The sequence below is a fragment of the Mustela putorius genome, unplaced genomic scaffold (assembly GCF_011764305.1).
Source record: "Mustela putorius furo isolate JIRA1106 unplaced genomic scaffold, ASM1176430v1.1 tig00003870_pilon_pilon_pilon, whole genome shotgun sequence".
Taxonomy (NCBI): Eukaryota; Metazoa; Chordata; class Mammalia; order Carnivora; family Mustelidae; genus Mustela; species Mustela putorius.
In genome coordinates this window covers 2,285,902-2,302,712 of record NW_025422022.1, presented here as the reverse complement: position 1 = coordinate 2,302,712, position 16,811 = coordinate 2,285,902, and the positions used below count along the sequence as shown (strand labels likewise).

At 41.8% G+C, this 16,811-nt stretch overlaps 1 protein-coding gene across 2 annotated transcripts in view; it reads right to left on the bottom strand.

Moving 5' to 3' along the window:
* The window catches only part of CDYL (chromodomain Y like), a 250,499-nt gene that overhangs the window by 211,489 nt on the left and 22,199 nt on the right, over nucleotides 1–16,811 (bottom strand). For both annotated transcript variants that reach the window (XM_004753643.3, XM_004753645.3), the window contains exon 3: nucleotides 11,164–11,250. In XM_004753643.3, the coding sequence (XP_004753700.1) occupies nucleotides 11,164–11,250 (87 nt within the window). The remainder of the gene's footprint in view (nucleotides 1–11,163; nucleotides 11,251–16,811) is intronic.

The window sequence follows — 16,811 nt, the reverse complement described above, 5'->3', positions numbered from 1 at the left end:
GAGAGACTCTCAAGCAGACTCCCCATTGAGCCTGGAGCCTAATGCAGGGGCTCTATCTCATGCCCCTGAGATCAGAACCTGAGTGGAAGTCAGGAGTCAGACACCCAACTGACTGAGCCACACAGGTGTCCCTCAACAGATACTTATTAAGCACCGGCTATAAGCAGCATTGGGTCAAAGCACAGGGACAGGGAGTGAAAAGAAGGACAAGATATAGTTTTTCTCTTTTTGAAACATAACACATAAAGAGAATGACTTGTAAACAAAAGAATTAAAAAGCAGTATGACAAATAAGATGAGAAAATGGTGTAGGAACCCCTAATGGTCGCTGTGCCAAAGCTTTTCTGGGCTGTGGCATTTGACTTCCAAAACATTGTGGTTTCTCCTCTGCTACCTCCTGCTGTGTCTCTAACTTAGGGGCCCTGCATTGACAGGAAATCGCTGCATGTTCTGATTGTGTTTTGGTGATGTCAAGCAGTAAAACAGTCACAATCTGAGTTGCCGTTTTGCAAATAAATGCACTAAGTGCTTATATAAGTTCATTTTGACAAAAAGGATCAGGATTTGGAAAAGCAAGTTACACTACACTTTCAAAGCAAAAAACCCCCAAATACTCAATTTTTGGCAAATCTATGGTTGAGGAAATGGGAGTTACAGTGGCAATGGTGGGGTCCTAAGGGGCAGTATACCTCATTAATAACCACCAATTCAGAAAGAAAAAGAAAAAGAAATAAAGAGAAAGAAAGAAGAAACTAGCTTCTGAGATTTCTGTGGACTCAAATCCTATTGATTCTCTAATTAAAATTCAGAAATGTTTCAGGTAATAATTCATTAACATCTATGAGTTTTTACCATTAAATCACTTACTAGAGTATCCAAGAGAGAGGCCCTGAGACAAAGAATCTAATTTGTGGTACCAACTATTCTAGAACAGGTAAGACCCCAAAGAGTAGACTGGGCGGGGGGCCACTGCAGTGGGAAGATCTGGCCAGTGCGAGTGCAGAACAAGATGAGGAAGGCCTGTGACATCTGTAGGGAAGAAGGTCAACCTTTCTCTCTACATAAGCTCATCCTTTCCCTGCTCTAATTACTGGCATGCACACAACTGCACACATTTTTTTCCCAGGCCAGATCTCTCTGGTGAACCCTGGGTTCCTATGACTTCTATTTGATATTAACCTGTCCCCAGACTTGTTCCTCTTCTTCCTGGGCCTAGTCTCACTGACCCACCTCATTTTCCAAGCAGAGCCAGCTGTGGAGCTGGACTCCTTGTGGCTCAGCTGCCATCTGTAAGCAGTCATCCAGTCCAAAGTCCTCCCCTCTGTAGCAGCACTTTGGTCTGTCTGCTGCTGCCCGGTCCTGTTGTTACAACTGAGACCCGGCCGTTCCCATTTCTACAGTACATCAGTTTCATAGATTACTCAGTGATTTCTCCACTTAACATCATGTTTCAAACTGTCCTCTACCCTGAAACCAGAGTGAACTCTCTAAAGCACCAATTGGACGTATCCCTCTTATGTTCAACATTCCATTGTCCTCAGGGTACAATCTAAACTGGTTAGGGCAGCACACCAAGACCTTCAGGATTTGAACTCAGCCTCAGGCTGACTTTTCTCCCATGGCCTCCAAATTTGAGTTATACACACCAGTGCCCTGAATGTATATTTTCTCTGGCTTCTGGGTTTTACACGTGTTATCTCCTTGGCTGAGGTGGCCTTCCTGTCTGCCAGCACTTGGCTAACATCTGTTGATCCTTCTAGGTCTCTGCTCAGGCAGCCTCTCCTAAAGGAAGGCTCTTCTCCCATTGCCCTCCAAGACTGGGCATGAATGACTCGTATGTGCTTATACAGCACCTGACCTCATCCCTCCCAGCACTCAACATCCTGTTCTGGGAGTAGAGTAGGGCTTTGGGCCTGGTGACATTTCCAGTCACAAGTGCATTAACCAGCACAGAGGGGACACTCAATATTTGATGAGAAAGGAGCAAAGGAAGAAAGGAGGTTTCTGAGAGCAGGATGAAATGTGTTCAAATCATAGTTGGCCTATTTATTCCTCTTCTTAACCTTTCCCCTCTCCCCTTCTGCTCATTAAGCAGAATTAACCATTAATACATGGTTTTAAAATAATAATTTAGAGCTGGAGTGACTTTCTTTCTGATGAAATCAGATGGATTACATAGGTGATGGAGGACTGTCTAGTACTGAAAAGTTAACGTGGTTAAAGATTACCTTTGGTCTCTGAGAGACCTGAGTTCAAGTCTTGACTCTGGCATGTACTATGACCTTCAGTAAATCATTTAATCTAAGTCTCAGTTTCCTTATCTGTAAAGTAGTCATCATAGGAGTCTCATTCACTTTTGAAGATTATGTAAGACATATGAAGAACTTAATATATTGTCATTTACTGCATAGTGTCCAAAAATGTTGGCCATTATAATAACAAGTGGCAGCAGGACTCTGCCTGATTTATCTCAACATCTCTCTCTTTTTCTCTCACAATTAAGCAATTTATAGTCAGACTCTGAACTGATGGGCCCCAGTTACCTCTCTCCTACCCTTCCTCAACGTCTGCCTTCCAATGCCCATCTGACCTTTGTCCTGGACATCAATGATGACATCTCCCACTCTTCCATGGCCCACCTCTGCTATTCTGAGTCAGGGGTTAGTCTACATAATCATGAAATCTTTAGAATTCTCCTTCTGAAAAACGTCATCTCAAATCCTATTCCAACTTGAGAAAAGACTTACAAGTTATATATAGGAAAAGGAGTTTTATCTAAGTTTTCTTTAAGTTATCTAACTCTCAGGTTTATGTTATTTTTAGAAACTGTTATAACTAATTAGCAAATATGTATTTCTTATGATATTCTATATATGGCTAGTTACATCTTTGGGTGTAGTATCTTGTTCTATATTTAACCACTTATTTTGCATCTTAATATTTGATAGAGCTAAACCTCATCCTTGTCAATATGGGATGTGGCACAGGGAATTGGGTGATCCCAGCAATAAAATCCAACAGCATCATTGGCTTAGTGGAGAAGTTCACGTGTTGAGCAGTGATGAAATAGATATTGTTGGCTGGAAAGTTAGTGACTCTTGTTATGCTGTAGCAGATCATTTGATCCAACTATCACCTGCTGAATCATGTAAAGAAAGCATGCAAACTAAAGGTGTAGCTAGGGAGAAAGGTAGGAAACACAAAACTTCGGTTTGTATTGTTTGGTTCTTGTGGCTTTTAGCCAACTACTACAAGATAGGAACGTGGACTGGAGCTATCCTGCCTGCCAGCAGAAATGGAAGGGAATACAGCTTTGTTAGGGGACAGTCTCCGCCTGTGATCTAAATGGATTATGTGTCCTATGACTGGGAGTCTTGCCGGGGTGAAAAATCCAATTACTTTTTTGCCCAGACTGAAGCAGTAGTAAGAAGCAACTGCAAGCTCATCCAGCCTTGGCAAGAGATAAGAATGTGGCCCCAAGCCCTTTTAAAGCATCTTCCCTATGTATTCAGTGCCAAGTCTGGCCATGAAGATAGATGAAGGGTATTGTCATCCCACCCAACTTTTTCATTCTTTACTTCAAAAGGTCTCAAGAAGAGTCAACTTCAATTTGAGAAGGAAGGGATTGGCAGAGCATAGAGACCTATAAATAAAAGATCAGAGTTTTCAGGCATAGAGTTTCCAGACACAGTTTTAGGTTGTAGTAACTCACACTTGGAACTGACTGGAAGCAAATAGGTTGGAAGCTTACAACATTTGGACAGAAATCTCTCGCTTGGCTTGTAAAAACTTCTAATTATTCAATTCCTAAAAGGATCCCTGGGCCCCTGCACCTGCACAAGAGAGAAATGGCTGTGGAAACCATGCAGCTCCAAAGAAGATCGTATCTTCCAATGACCATGGTTCAAATGCAGCCACAGAGGAAAATGGACAGGGAAGAATCTCCCAGAGGACAAAGTCAGAGATCATGGTGGACAATGGACAAGGGAGCTCCTCCAAGGCAGCAGCTACCTAAGGGGCCAATGAAGACATGTACCCCACTGCCAGGAAGGGAATGCTTGCCATTCCTATCCAGCAGGATCCAGTAATTGCTATAAATAGGAAATACCCATGGTATAATTGCTATAGATAAGGAAATACCCAAGGTATTTCCTTTTCCTACTTTTTCTGATGGGAGTTTTATCGTGGTTATTCTGCTGCTATTTAGGCAATAATATTGCATGTAAATGCAGATCACTTATTTTCTGGTTTGTGAATTACCAGACCATGAGGAGCCACATCTGGTTGTGATGGGAATGACATTACTCAGAGATTCTGGATTTTGAGTGAAATACAGTAACTAGATGAGACTTTGGGGTCATCTCTTTTGCAGACAGAGATGCACGTGTCTATGTAGGGCAAAAGGAGTATGCATGATTATTTGGGAAGCCAAATTGCTAGCTGCCTTCCACAGTCCACTCTTCTCTTTTCTAACAAAAGAATCCTGATTTATAGCTTGACACATTCTTGCTCAGCTAGAATCTTTTTATCCCTGCCTCCCCTAAGATTTAGGTACAGCCAAGTGTTTAAGTTCTGACCAATGAAATAGATAGTTGAGCTGCAAGGAACCCTCTGGATGTCTCCTTACAAGGAAAGGGCCATGCCCCTCCCCCTTCTTCCTTATGCTGATTCTGATGTGGATGTTCTAGTTGGATCTTCAGCAGTCATCTTGGACTATGAGAAGGAGGGCCACAGAGAGCTCAGAGGAGCATAATGATGTCATGGAACCAGCAAATTAGCTCTGAATTGCTGTGCTTCTAGAGCTTTTAAATGAAAAATAAAGTTCTATCTTATTTAAGTCACTGTATTTTGGGGTTTTGAGCTATGAAGCTGAAGCTAATCATGACAAATAAACTTTGTGTGATTTGGCCAGCTGAACTTTAATAGAAAGTAGTTGGTTTAATGTTGTGGATTTGAGGTCTGGTCCACTGACCATCTAAACTATTCCTGGGAAGTTGAAAAGAAATGCCCATGTTGTTTTAGCTTGGAAGCAGCCAGTGTTGGACCGCATTAGAATGAAAGACTGATAAATTTTTAGAGCTGGAAAAAAAGTCCATAATGCTTTTCCCAATTAAAATGATTATAGAAAGTACACTCCCTCTGGCAGATGGCATCTTTCCTACTGTGGAAACAGAGGAAAAAACTAAGAGTTGTGGTCTGGAGAGGAACAGTGAGGATATCCGTGCTCTCTGATCTGGCCCTAGTATCCAGTATCAGAAAAAAGAAGTGGTTTCATAAGTCTGATGATTTAGAAAAAATAAAACAAAAGCAAACTCATCAGAAAAGTAGTCAATTTTATATATTCAGTTCGACGGATATTTATTTTACTTTCTACAGGCTTACATAGAGTTTCTCAACTATTGACATTTTGTACCAGGCAATTCTTTGCCGTAGGGGGCTCTCCTATGCCTTGTGGTTGTTCTACAGCATCCCTGGTCTCAATCCTCTACATTTTAGTTGCAATGCCTTCCCCCCTTCATTTCAGTTGTGACAACCAAAATGTCTCCAGACATTGCCAGCATCCCTTGGGGGTGAAAATTGCCCTTGGTTGAGAGCCATTGGATTGACATGAGGCATAACACTAACTTCATGTTGTTTTACAAAACATGGAGCCTGCTATTAGCTGGTGTACTGGGTGGGGGAAAGCTACCAGCTTCCTATGGCTGGGACAGAGGACCGAAGTACATTTTAGTTACCTGTACTTGATAGAAAATTTCAAAACTAATAATATAATAATTTCAAAATATAATTTAAATAATGACCTTTTAATAAAGGTCATGCCCTCTTAGTATTTTCAATTTATTACTTCTTTGTGGGGGAGTGGTAAGTGTCTTTAAAAATATAAGAAAGTACAACAAAACAAAACCTGTAGCACAGAGATACAGGAAAGAGGTTGGTGGTTGCTGGAGGTGGGGGATGGGCATGGGAAAAATGAGTCAAGGAGCCAAAAGGTACAAACTTTCAGTTATAAAATAAATAAGTCATGGGGATGTGACATACAGCACAGTGGCTGTAGTTAATGGTACTGTCTTACATAGTTGAATGTTGCTAAGAAAGTGGATTTCAAAAGTCCTCATCACAAGAAAGATTTTTTAACCACATGTTGTGATGGATACTAACTAGACTTATTGTGGTGATCATTTTACAATATACACAAATATCAAATTATTATGTTGTACGTCTGAAACTGCTGTAATGTTATATATCAATTATTCCTCAATTTTAAAAAACTACAGGAATGTAGAATAATAATTTTTCTTTATTTCCTGCCCAATTTCCTTTCCATCAGAAATTTGGTATGTATCTAGTCCATATATATTTTAAAGATTTTATTTATGTTAGAGAGAGAGTGAGAGAGGTAAGAGCGTGCACAAGCAGGGGGAGGGGCAGAGAGGGAGAGAAAGATCTCAATCAGACTCTGCTGAGCGTGGGCCCCAACACAGAGTTGATCTCACAACCCTGAGATCATGCATGACCTGAGCTGAAATCAAGAGTTAGACTCTTGGAATACTATGCAGCCATCAAAAGAAATGAAATCTTGCCATTTGTGACAACATGGATGGAACTAGAGTGTATCATGCTTAGTGAAATAAGTCAAGCGGAGAAAGACAACTATCATATGATCTCCCTGATATGAGGAAGTGGTGATGCAACATGGGGGCTTAAGTGGGTAGGAGAAGAATCAATGAAACAAGATGGGATTGGGAGGGAGCCAAACCATAAGTGACTTAATCTCACAAAACAAACTGAGGGTTGCTGGGGGGAGGGGGTTTGGGAGAAGAGGGTGGGATTATGGACATTGGGGAGGGTATGTGCTTTGGTGAGTGCTGTGAAGTGTGTAAACCTGGTGATTCACAGACCTGTACCCCTGGGGATAATAATATATGTTTATAAAAAATAAAAAATTTATAAAGAAAAAAAAAGAGTTAGACTCTTAATTAACCTAGCTACCCAGATGCTTTGTATTTTATACTTTTATACTTTTACTATGGAGATATGCATCTCTAGACAATATTCAGTGTTGCTTTGGGTATTTAAGAATATTTACATGAATTATATCACAGTAAATGTAGCATTTTTGTACTCAAAGTTATATTTTTTGTGATTCCTTGTGCTATACATAAATCTGGTTAATTTATTTTAACTTGCATAGAGGTTCCATTGATTGCATATACCGCCATTTATTCATGCATCCTTCAGCTGGATACTTGAGTTGGTTCCATGAAATCTCTATTATAAAACAAGTCTAGAGTAAACATCTTTATATATCTTTCTGTGCACACGGACAACATGTACAGGGGTTTCTTCAGAAGGAGAATTGTTGGATCGGAGGCTATGATTATTTTTAACTTCACTAAATAACGAATGCCACGTTGTTCTCCAAAGTGATTGAACCAATTTACATTCCCGATAGCAGTGCATGAAAATCCCCAATTCCTCACAATCCTCTCCAGTGCCTGGTTTTATCAGAATCTAAAGATTTTTCTAGTCTTATGGGAGTGAAATGTCACACTCTGGATTTATGTGCATTATTATGTTTTTGGTGCAATTGCCCATCTTTTCCTCTATTTATTGGCTATGGTGGTTCCTTCTGGGGGTTACTGTTCATGCCCTTTGCTCATTTTTTTTCTATTGGATTTTCATTAAAATGTTTGTTTAGAAAAATTTTAGTATGTTCCATAGTAATGCTGAGCTTATTTTTTATATTACAGATACCTTCTTCCAGGTTTTTGTTTGTCTTCACTTTTTATTTTTTATTTATTTTTATTTTTTTAAGATTTTATTTACTTATTTGACAGACAGAGATCACAAGTAGGCAGAGAGGCAGGCAGAGAGAGGGGGAAGCAGGCTCCCTGCTGAGCAGAGAGCCCGATGTGGGGCTCCATCCCAACCTGAGATCATGACCTGAGCTGAAGGCAGAGGCTTAACCCACTGAGCCACCCAGGCACTCCTGTGTTCACTTTGTAAAAGATATCTCTTTTTGAGTTGAAGTTTTAAACCTCAGTACAGTCTAACTCATATATATTTTCTTTAATCATTTGTCTTTTCTTGGGCCTTATTTAAGGAATCCTTTCCTACATAAAGACATTAGCCTATATTTTAAAAAGTTTTCATGTTTTATTTAAACACTTATCTCTTTGAGCCTTCTGGAGTCTTTTTGTGAATATGCTAAGAGCTAAGGATCTCACATATTATCTCGCAACCTTACAACAACCCTATGAGGTAGGCATTATTCCCATTTCACAGATGGAGAAACCAAGAATTAGATAAGCAACTTGCCCAAGCTTTATAGATAGTAGAAGGCAGAAAAGCCAGGACTTGAATCCATTTATTTGGTTTCCAAAGGTATTTTGTTGAATACGTGGCATGATGTCATTCCAGAAGGCCAGATGTTAATATTAACACTATATTAATAAACATAGTGTTTTATTTTTCAAGAAATTTTCTTGTATCCTTTTGGAAGGATGTCACCTATCTCTAGGTATATCCTAGACAGGAGATTATGAGATTCACTTATTTTCCTTCCCGTGTAGAAGTTCAGGTCCAGTTTGGTCCAAGGTCCTCCAAGCCTTATCTAGTTTGAAGCACCAGTGGTCAGTAACCAAAACTTGGAATGAACTGGGGATATATGAGAAGTGGAAGTGGCTTTAGCCACCCCACAGTCTTGGGGTTTCATCTATCTATTTAGGATTCTCTGTAGGTGGATACGGTGGAATCAGGGCAGAAGGAAGAAAATGTACTGAAAAGTCCAGAACAGCAGTTTTTAGCAGGTGACTGTTCTTCCCACTGATTTCTAAGGTTGTTTCATAACATAGGACTATTAGCTCCTTTTCTGTAATTTTTGTTGCAAATATTTCTTCAAGTTGGTGGTTTTTCCTTCTACCTTGTGATATCATTATGCTTTGCCTTATCTCTGTGTGTGGTCAAATCTGTCAATCTTCCCTATCCGTTTCCTATCACTTTTATGCTTAGAAAATCCTTACCAGCCTTAGGTCAGTTAAAATCACAAATAGTTTCCTTTAGAGAAACATTTAGGGGTGCCTGGGTGGCTCAGTGGGTTAAGCCTCTGACTTCAGCTCAGGTCATGATCTTAGGGTCCTGGGATCGAGCCCCACGTCCGGCTCTCTGCTCAGCGGGGAGCCTGCTTCCCCCCCTCTCTCTGCCTGCCTCTCTGCCTACTTGTGATCTCTCTCTCTATCAAATAAATAAATAAAATCTTAAAAAAAAGAAAAACTTTTAAAATTTGCTTTAAATTTATTTTGCATCATAGAAACAAAATATCTTTAATTTTTTTCAGACGCTACCAAACGGCTTAATATGAAAAGCAATTCCCTTCCTTTTATCCCAACCTCCGCCTCCATTCCCTGGAGGTTTTCCCTCTTAACAGCTCCTTGGGTACCAATCCCAAAACACCTGCATGAATGTAGAACATAAACTACATTTGTAGGAAGAGGTCATGCGGATTTGGAGTTACGTGTCCCAGAGCTGACAACTGTTGGATTTCATTTTTTCCAATCTTAAGGGAGCTACAAGACTCACCAAAAGGCCATCAAACTGGCCATGAGGCCACCTCCCTTTACCCTTTCTGACCTATATTAGCAGAGGCAGGAAGGCTGTGGAGGAGGTCTCTCCAGAGCTGGAGTCCTCATTTAGGGCAAGAATTCTTGATCTGGAATCCTTGGGGTTTTGAGGATAGAATTCAGAGGCTTTATGAACATGTATGGGAAAAGTGGCCAGTCCTTATTTTTACTATCTTTCAGCTGAAATATAGCATTTCCTTCCATTATGAATGTAGGCAAGAGACCACAGTAGTGTTGGCAACAAATGTAATTTTGTCACTAGTAGAAACCATAGATGTTTTCATTTTACATAGTTGTTGGAGATACCTCAAAATATTATTTATATGCATCGTCACTTACAAATCACTGCTAGAACTTGTTACACAATGTGTTAACAAAGCAACATATATACTACAGCACAAATTTTTAAAAATGTTTTTGCCAGTTGCATTGAAAAAAATTCCTTTGTAATACTGCATATTTTATTTTATAAATTTAAAAACATTATTTTAAGAAGGGGGCTGTAAGTCTTTTGACATAGACTATCAGAAGAATCCATGTCTAGAAAGATCTAGAAAGAGAGTGTGCTTTCTAGAAAGAGGGCTGCTTCTCTTACTGGTCCCTCACAGCCAAATGAGAAGCTTCAAAGTTGTCACTAGTAGAAATTGAATTTTGCCCTCTTGCTGGTACCCCTATCCCCTACCCTCAGGCTGTGATGGGCATAGCTGGATGGAAGCCTGGGAGTAAGACCATGAAAAGAGATTACCGTGGGTACATCTCCAGGTTCAGACAACAGTGCCATGGTGAGACTCTTAGGTCTCCAGAAGAATTCATACGGCTGGGCCCTCTAGGCACATGAACACAACTACCAAGATAGTAGGAGATTGCAAGGGTCAAGTGAAAGTGCTTTTGCCCTATTCTTCTTGCCCTCCACCCCCCAACTCCAGAGGGGTTAGAAGGTTAGAAGCAGCAGGGAGAGGAGAGAAGGGCAGAATCATGCAAAAGGAGAACCGCACTCCTCTCTTCCAGAAGGAGCCTGGGGCTATAAGTCCAGTCCAGGATGAATGGAAGGGAATAGTCTTTGATGTGAAATTAATCTTTGACTTAGCCTGGACTTTAATATACACAATAGAATCTCAATGACCAGAATGAGGCTGCTCTTGAAGTGGAGTGACTAAAGAACTGTGTGTTCAGCCCAAGAAGTCAAGAGGAGACAAGAAAGAAATATTTGAAGGCAGAGACTGAAGAAAAAAAAAAAAACCCATTTCATGGTGTTCACCACATGGTTGAGACTGTGCATTACACCAATCTCATGCACCTGTTTATCCATCTGTTCTTTTTTTTTTTTTTTTAACACAACTTGCGTTTTTACTTTAACTTACTTGAGTCACATACATCTTTATGATCTCACTTTTTTAAAGCACGTAACTCTTTAACTCAAGAGGAATTTTGCCATGCTGTGGATTGGAGGGGAGAGGGTGGGGGAGGGGGACAGCATGACTTTTGCCCTGAAGTTAGGAGTCCCATTGTGACCAAGAAAGTCCTGGAGAGTTTGCACACCCACCTGGCCGGTTTCTCTGGAAAGATGTTGCCATGCCTGAGACTTGTAGGGCTCTTGTAGATTATGGTTCGGCAGGCTGCTGGTCAGGCCCTGGGGGAGGGAAGGAAGGACAGCAGGCTGAGTCATGGGGGAGATACCTAATGTGTACCCAGAATCTGCACTAGAGCTGGGAGAGAATGCCTGGTGGAACACATGGGCAGGACCTTGTCTCAGTGCCTTCTGCCCTAGTACCGTGGTCTGGACAACAGGGGGAGGTTGACTACCTCAGATGGCTGCCGTTAGCCAATGGGTGGAATGAATCTGCTGAGAGCTTTTCGAGGATCTGAGGGCATCTTCCCACTGCTCCCAACCCCCATCTCCTTTCAGTGTTGTGGATACTGGGTCATGTTCATCTGCCCATCTCCTGCCTCCCTCTGTGCCCACCAGCCAAACAAATCCTCCGCCCAACCCCACCGTTTCTGCTTGTCTTCCCAGCTTATATCTTTTTTCTCACACTCTTTCTTTCATTTACCTTCTCCATCTTAAATCTTTTCATCTTCCTCTCATTTTGCTTACTTAATGCCATCTCTCTTATTATTCTCCATTACCCTTTTTAAAAAAGTAACTTAAAACTGAAGGAATATTGAGCAAATTTCTTCTGACTTTAAACCAACCCCACATATCCCTTTTAAATGATTATAAAATAATCATGAAAATTTAATCATCAAAATAAAATTTTATCATGGAGTACTCAATACATACAAGAGGATGTATGTATACATGTATGTATCCCCTTGCTTTTGACACCCAAAATAAATATTACCAGCATCCCTCCTTTCCCTCCACACATTACCACTACCCTGATTTTTTTTAACCTATTAATTTTTTCAGAAGGTAATAGTCCAAGGAATATTTTGTGGATAAATGATGGAAGAACGGGAGATATTGGGAACCACGGTCAAAAAGTCCCCTTCTGCTCACAAAGCATATGCCTTAGACTGAGGTCTGGCACAGACCCTAGTTCCTTGTCACTTGAATTAGATCATGACAGCCCCCTTTTAAGAGGCAAGCTGGCTATTTAAGTAATCTAATACACTAGTACCCCTTACCACCGCAGGAAGGATCTACATCTCGACTGCTCCTAAAAATCAAGTGGGGATGGGAGATTGATGATTTAGCAGCACTTCATGGGATAACCTAGGAGCCTTCCTTCACTACAAGATTGTATCAGCCAAAAGTGTTCAGTGGCTTTGAAAGAGACGAGCACGTCCCAGAAGGTATTACCAGAAAGTACAATGTTCCGAACATAGGAGACACCCGCCAATGCTGCCTTCACAGGAGGGACTGCGAAGCTCGAAGAGCGCCCGCATTGCGAAACCTCAAGATGAAATGATCAAGACAAGCTTGGTCAATGCCCAAACTTGGAAAACACCCGATGATGAAGAAAATACCCATCTCCGGTGATCTCACCACCCACTGCACATGTAACATTCTGCGGAAATAGTCTTCCAGTACGTTTGCTAAATCAGAATGAATGAATGCAGAGCAGGCGGGGGGTGGGGGCACGCAGAGCGCGCACGCGCACGGAGGAGGGCGGTCAGGTTGGGGTGCGAGGTGGGGTGCTCCCCGGGCCTGCCTCACTGGGCTCCAGAGCCGCGCACTTGGAATTTGCCCGAGGCTCGTTTCCTTTCGTGGGCTCCTCGTCTTTAGCTTCCCTCCGTTCCCAACGCTTCTACAACGTGGTCATCAGGTTTCTTCGTGGAGCACAGACGGAATCATGGCACGTTCCTCCTGGAAAACAGGTGCAGGCTCCTCCGACTTCAGGATAACCACGACACTTCTCAGCGCGGCAGTAAACGTCCTGCAGGGCCTGGCGTCAGATTCCCATCTCCCCTGGACTCCAGGGACATCACGGACATCTCATGCGCGCGGGGCCTGATCGCAGAGCCTGCTTCTCCTCCACCCCGAACCACGTGCCTTCGTTCCGCAGTCCTTTGCTCTCACGGTGCCCTGTGACCAGACTGACTTTCCTTACTTTCTGTCTTCATTGAATTTTTTTTTCTTTCATTTTTCAGTGTCAGATTCACATGCTACCGCCTCTGCGGGGCCTGCCTTCCCGGTGTGCTGAGTCCTCTGGCTTTCCTCTGCTCTCTCTCAGTTATTTGCCTTTGATAGAGGCATTGGATTCGCACATCTGTCTGGATGTTAAGCTCCTTAAGGTCAGGGAGTCTGCGTGGTGTATATTTGTATAAACATGTAAATATAATACATATTTCAATAGAAATATAGATACACTATGCTGTGCATAGTATATGTTTTTATATTTTAATGTATATATTTTGTATATTATATATTTTTATATTCTTTTTTAATATATATGCTAATATATATTTTATATAAATATTTTTTTTGGTAGCCCCTTTCCTCCATCTTGAGGACAGAAGCACAGTGAATGCATATTGGCTTCTTTGACTGCCTAGTGGAGGAGAATGCCTGCAGGGAGCACCATAGATGTTTCATTGACTTTACTTCTGGCCCCTGTAGTAGCTCATGAACAAGACTTAAAATTGACTTGCTGGGCAAGAAGACATTTGGTGCCAGTGCTGAAGCCACTCAGTTTTGTCTCCCAAAGAATTTCCTTCCCTCACTTGGGAGCATGTAAGTTCTATTGTCTGGACACAGTTTTGGAAAAACACAGAATTAAGTCTCTTTTCTCAGTTCTAGAGTTTACCTTCAGCAGAGGCTTTTTATCTCATGCTGGTTTCACTGCGCCGCCCAGAATTTGCCTTGATCATTTTGCAGACTACCCGTGGTTGTAGACACTTACTCTAATAACATCTCAATCCAAACATCATCAGGAAAATATGTTTGCTGGCAGAAAATTGGCTGATGCTTTCAGGCCAGAAAAGCTTTTGGATTTTTGGAAGTTTCAGGTTATCTGTACCACTATCTCTACCTTTTAATCCTGATGGTCAAAAGGTGATTGGGTCCTATTCACCTTTTTCAGTGATGGATCTTTAATTCCTGAATGATGGAGCCTTCTGCATGTCGATATAACCAGGACTCATTGTATTTACGTCTTCGTGTGACAAATATTCCCTTCTCCAAAACAGTGAGCAGACTGAGTAACCCTGTCTGTCTGGACTATGGATATACGAGAGGTCAGAGAACAGTCTAGAAATACGGACACAGGTTTTATATTCTCAGCACGACTTGCTGGTTGTGGTGTGTGTGGTTGCATGTGAGTGTGTAGGGGTGTGTGTGTGTGTGTGAGCATGCATGAGTACACCCACGCAAAGTGAGGTTTCAGAGAAAGTAGATTACACAAAGCCTGAAGGAGGACTGAGCAAGAAAAGGCAGCATGGCCTCTTTCAGATCTTTGATCTAGGCTGTGTGCCAGCAGAAGAGAGAGTGTGGTTTGGGGACATTCCAGGGGGTGGAAAGAAGGATGCTACAGAGATGGGGTTCATGTGTTTGGAGAAGAGGGAGTTTTGTTCCACTTCAATCATTCTGATCACTCTGTAATTTATGACTTTACATGGCCGGCTACCATACTGGACTGAACAGCTATTAAATAAGCTGATTTTCAATGTAAGTGATACTTACAGGGAGATTGGGACTTAGGAAGAAAGAAGGGCTCTGGGAAGGTTCACAGCTGGGACTGGGCTTGGGAAACTGAACTGAGCCCAGGTCCAGGCCTGCAGACATACGGGTCTGTACTAAATTAATGGGACAGCACGGAACTATGCGAATTGTTTAAGTCACCTCTAGATTGTGCCCAAGCCTGCTTTGGATTGGAGAAAAATCTTTTTTCCACTTCAAATGGCCACCTGACCTGGTTGTTTTGGATGAACAAGATGTGAAATGCGCAGAAGGGGTTCTGAACCCATGACATCTCTTTGAAGGTGAATAGCTCTGGGATCTCTTTACAGTTGGAAGCACAAAGCTCTCCCAGCGGCCAAAATCTTCTGTCCGAGGGCTTGCTGGAATTCTCGACAAGTCCTCAGTGAAATGTACTTCCCTTCCCTTTATAATCAGGAGTCTGGGACTCCTCATCAGGAGTAGAGTGGACACTGTCCTTTCTCGGACCTTTGGGTGCAGACGTTTTTTTAGTTTAGCCAATAGTCAGCTCAGGACCTTGAAGCAGAAATAATTCGAAGTGTCCTGAATCTCCAGGATCAGGAGGAAGCTGGTGTAAGGAGAGGGGAGGGAGCAGGAGGAAGCTGAGGTGAGAGGCATTTGCACAGATGTCCGTCTTTGAGAGCTGCCACCCAGACTAGTGAGGAAGATTCCAGAGATGGGAAAGGTGACAGATGAGGGGCTGAGCTTGAGACAGAGTCCATCTTACCAGTGAAGCCACTGGGATGTTTAGAGAGCAAATGTGACTCAGATGAGGACAAGTTTCTGGCTAATCATGTGGGCACAAACCTCATTTTCCTGGGTGTGACTAGAGATAAAAGAAGGAGCAGTCAAGGGCCATTTCATGTGAGGTGGAGTGATAACAACTTAATGAAGAAACATCTTTTAGCTAGTTGAAAAAGAAAACCCTTAAAAAAATAAACATAAATTCAGAGCCGTGGACTAACTGTAAAATCAGTCCTTGCCAGTGTCTAAAATATGAACCTTCTACTCCTCAAATGGCTTCTGTCAACAGCACAAAGCTTGCTGCCAGGACCCTGAAGGGGAGGCAGTAACACTTTAAATGTGGAAAAGGTTGGTCACACGGAAGCAAGAGCCAGCAAGACTGAAACCAACTAGTCTTAAACCACAAACACCAGAAAAAACGTCAACATACCATTTGTCACCATTTCACCACTAGCTTTGCTTAAATAGCCTTCATTGAGTGCCCTGAGCCCCCAGGTGGCAGTTGAAATCCTCAGAAAACACTGCATTTTATTGTGGTGGTGTCGCACCAGAGAGGGCAGCTGGAAGCACTTTGTCAGTGGAAATTCAAGAAAGAGAATCCATGACTTTTCAAGGCTTACGTTGAACACAATGTCAAATAGAGGTACATGAAAATTTTAATTTCCTTTTGTGGGTCTGGGGGATTGGATGGATGAAAAGAGAGAAGGAGGGAAAAAAAAAAAACAACAGCAGACTTTGAAAAAAAAAAAAGATATTTGTCCCAGGGATGACTTGGATGATTTGACCATTTTCCTCATTGTTCTCTATTGATTCATGTTCTCCACAGCAGGTGAGCTTGAGTCTCTGAAGGGATGCATATTGCCAGTCTACCTTACAGATGGGCAAGAAGTTCTTTTTGTGTTTGAGAGGACCCCTTAAATTTTCTTTTCAAAATCTATAAGATTTCTACCGTTCCCCCTCACATGAATGCATGTTGCTGGGCTAAACTTCATTACTTACTGATTTGGATGACCTCAAGGGTCTACGGCCATACCACCCTGAACGCGCCCGATCTCGTCTGGATGACCTCAAGGGGGTTAAAACAAAGAAAACTCATACTTCTCTAAAAACCTTTTGTTCAATGGAATGTCATACTTGCCTCAACTCATCCCACATATTTGCCGATGGCTACTCAGTGTCAAAGAGCAGAGATGAGCAGATAACGGTCAGAGATTCTATGGCATACATTTCTTAAGTTACTAAAATATAAAGTTACTAAACCTATGTATCTAAATATATCAAATATATAGGGCAAGGCCGAGAGTGTG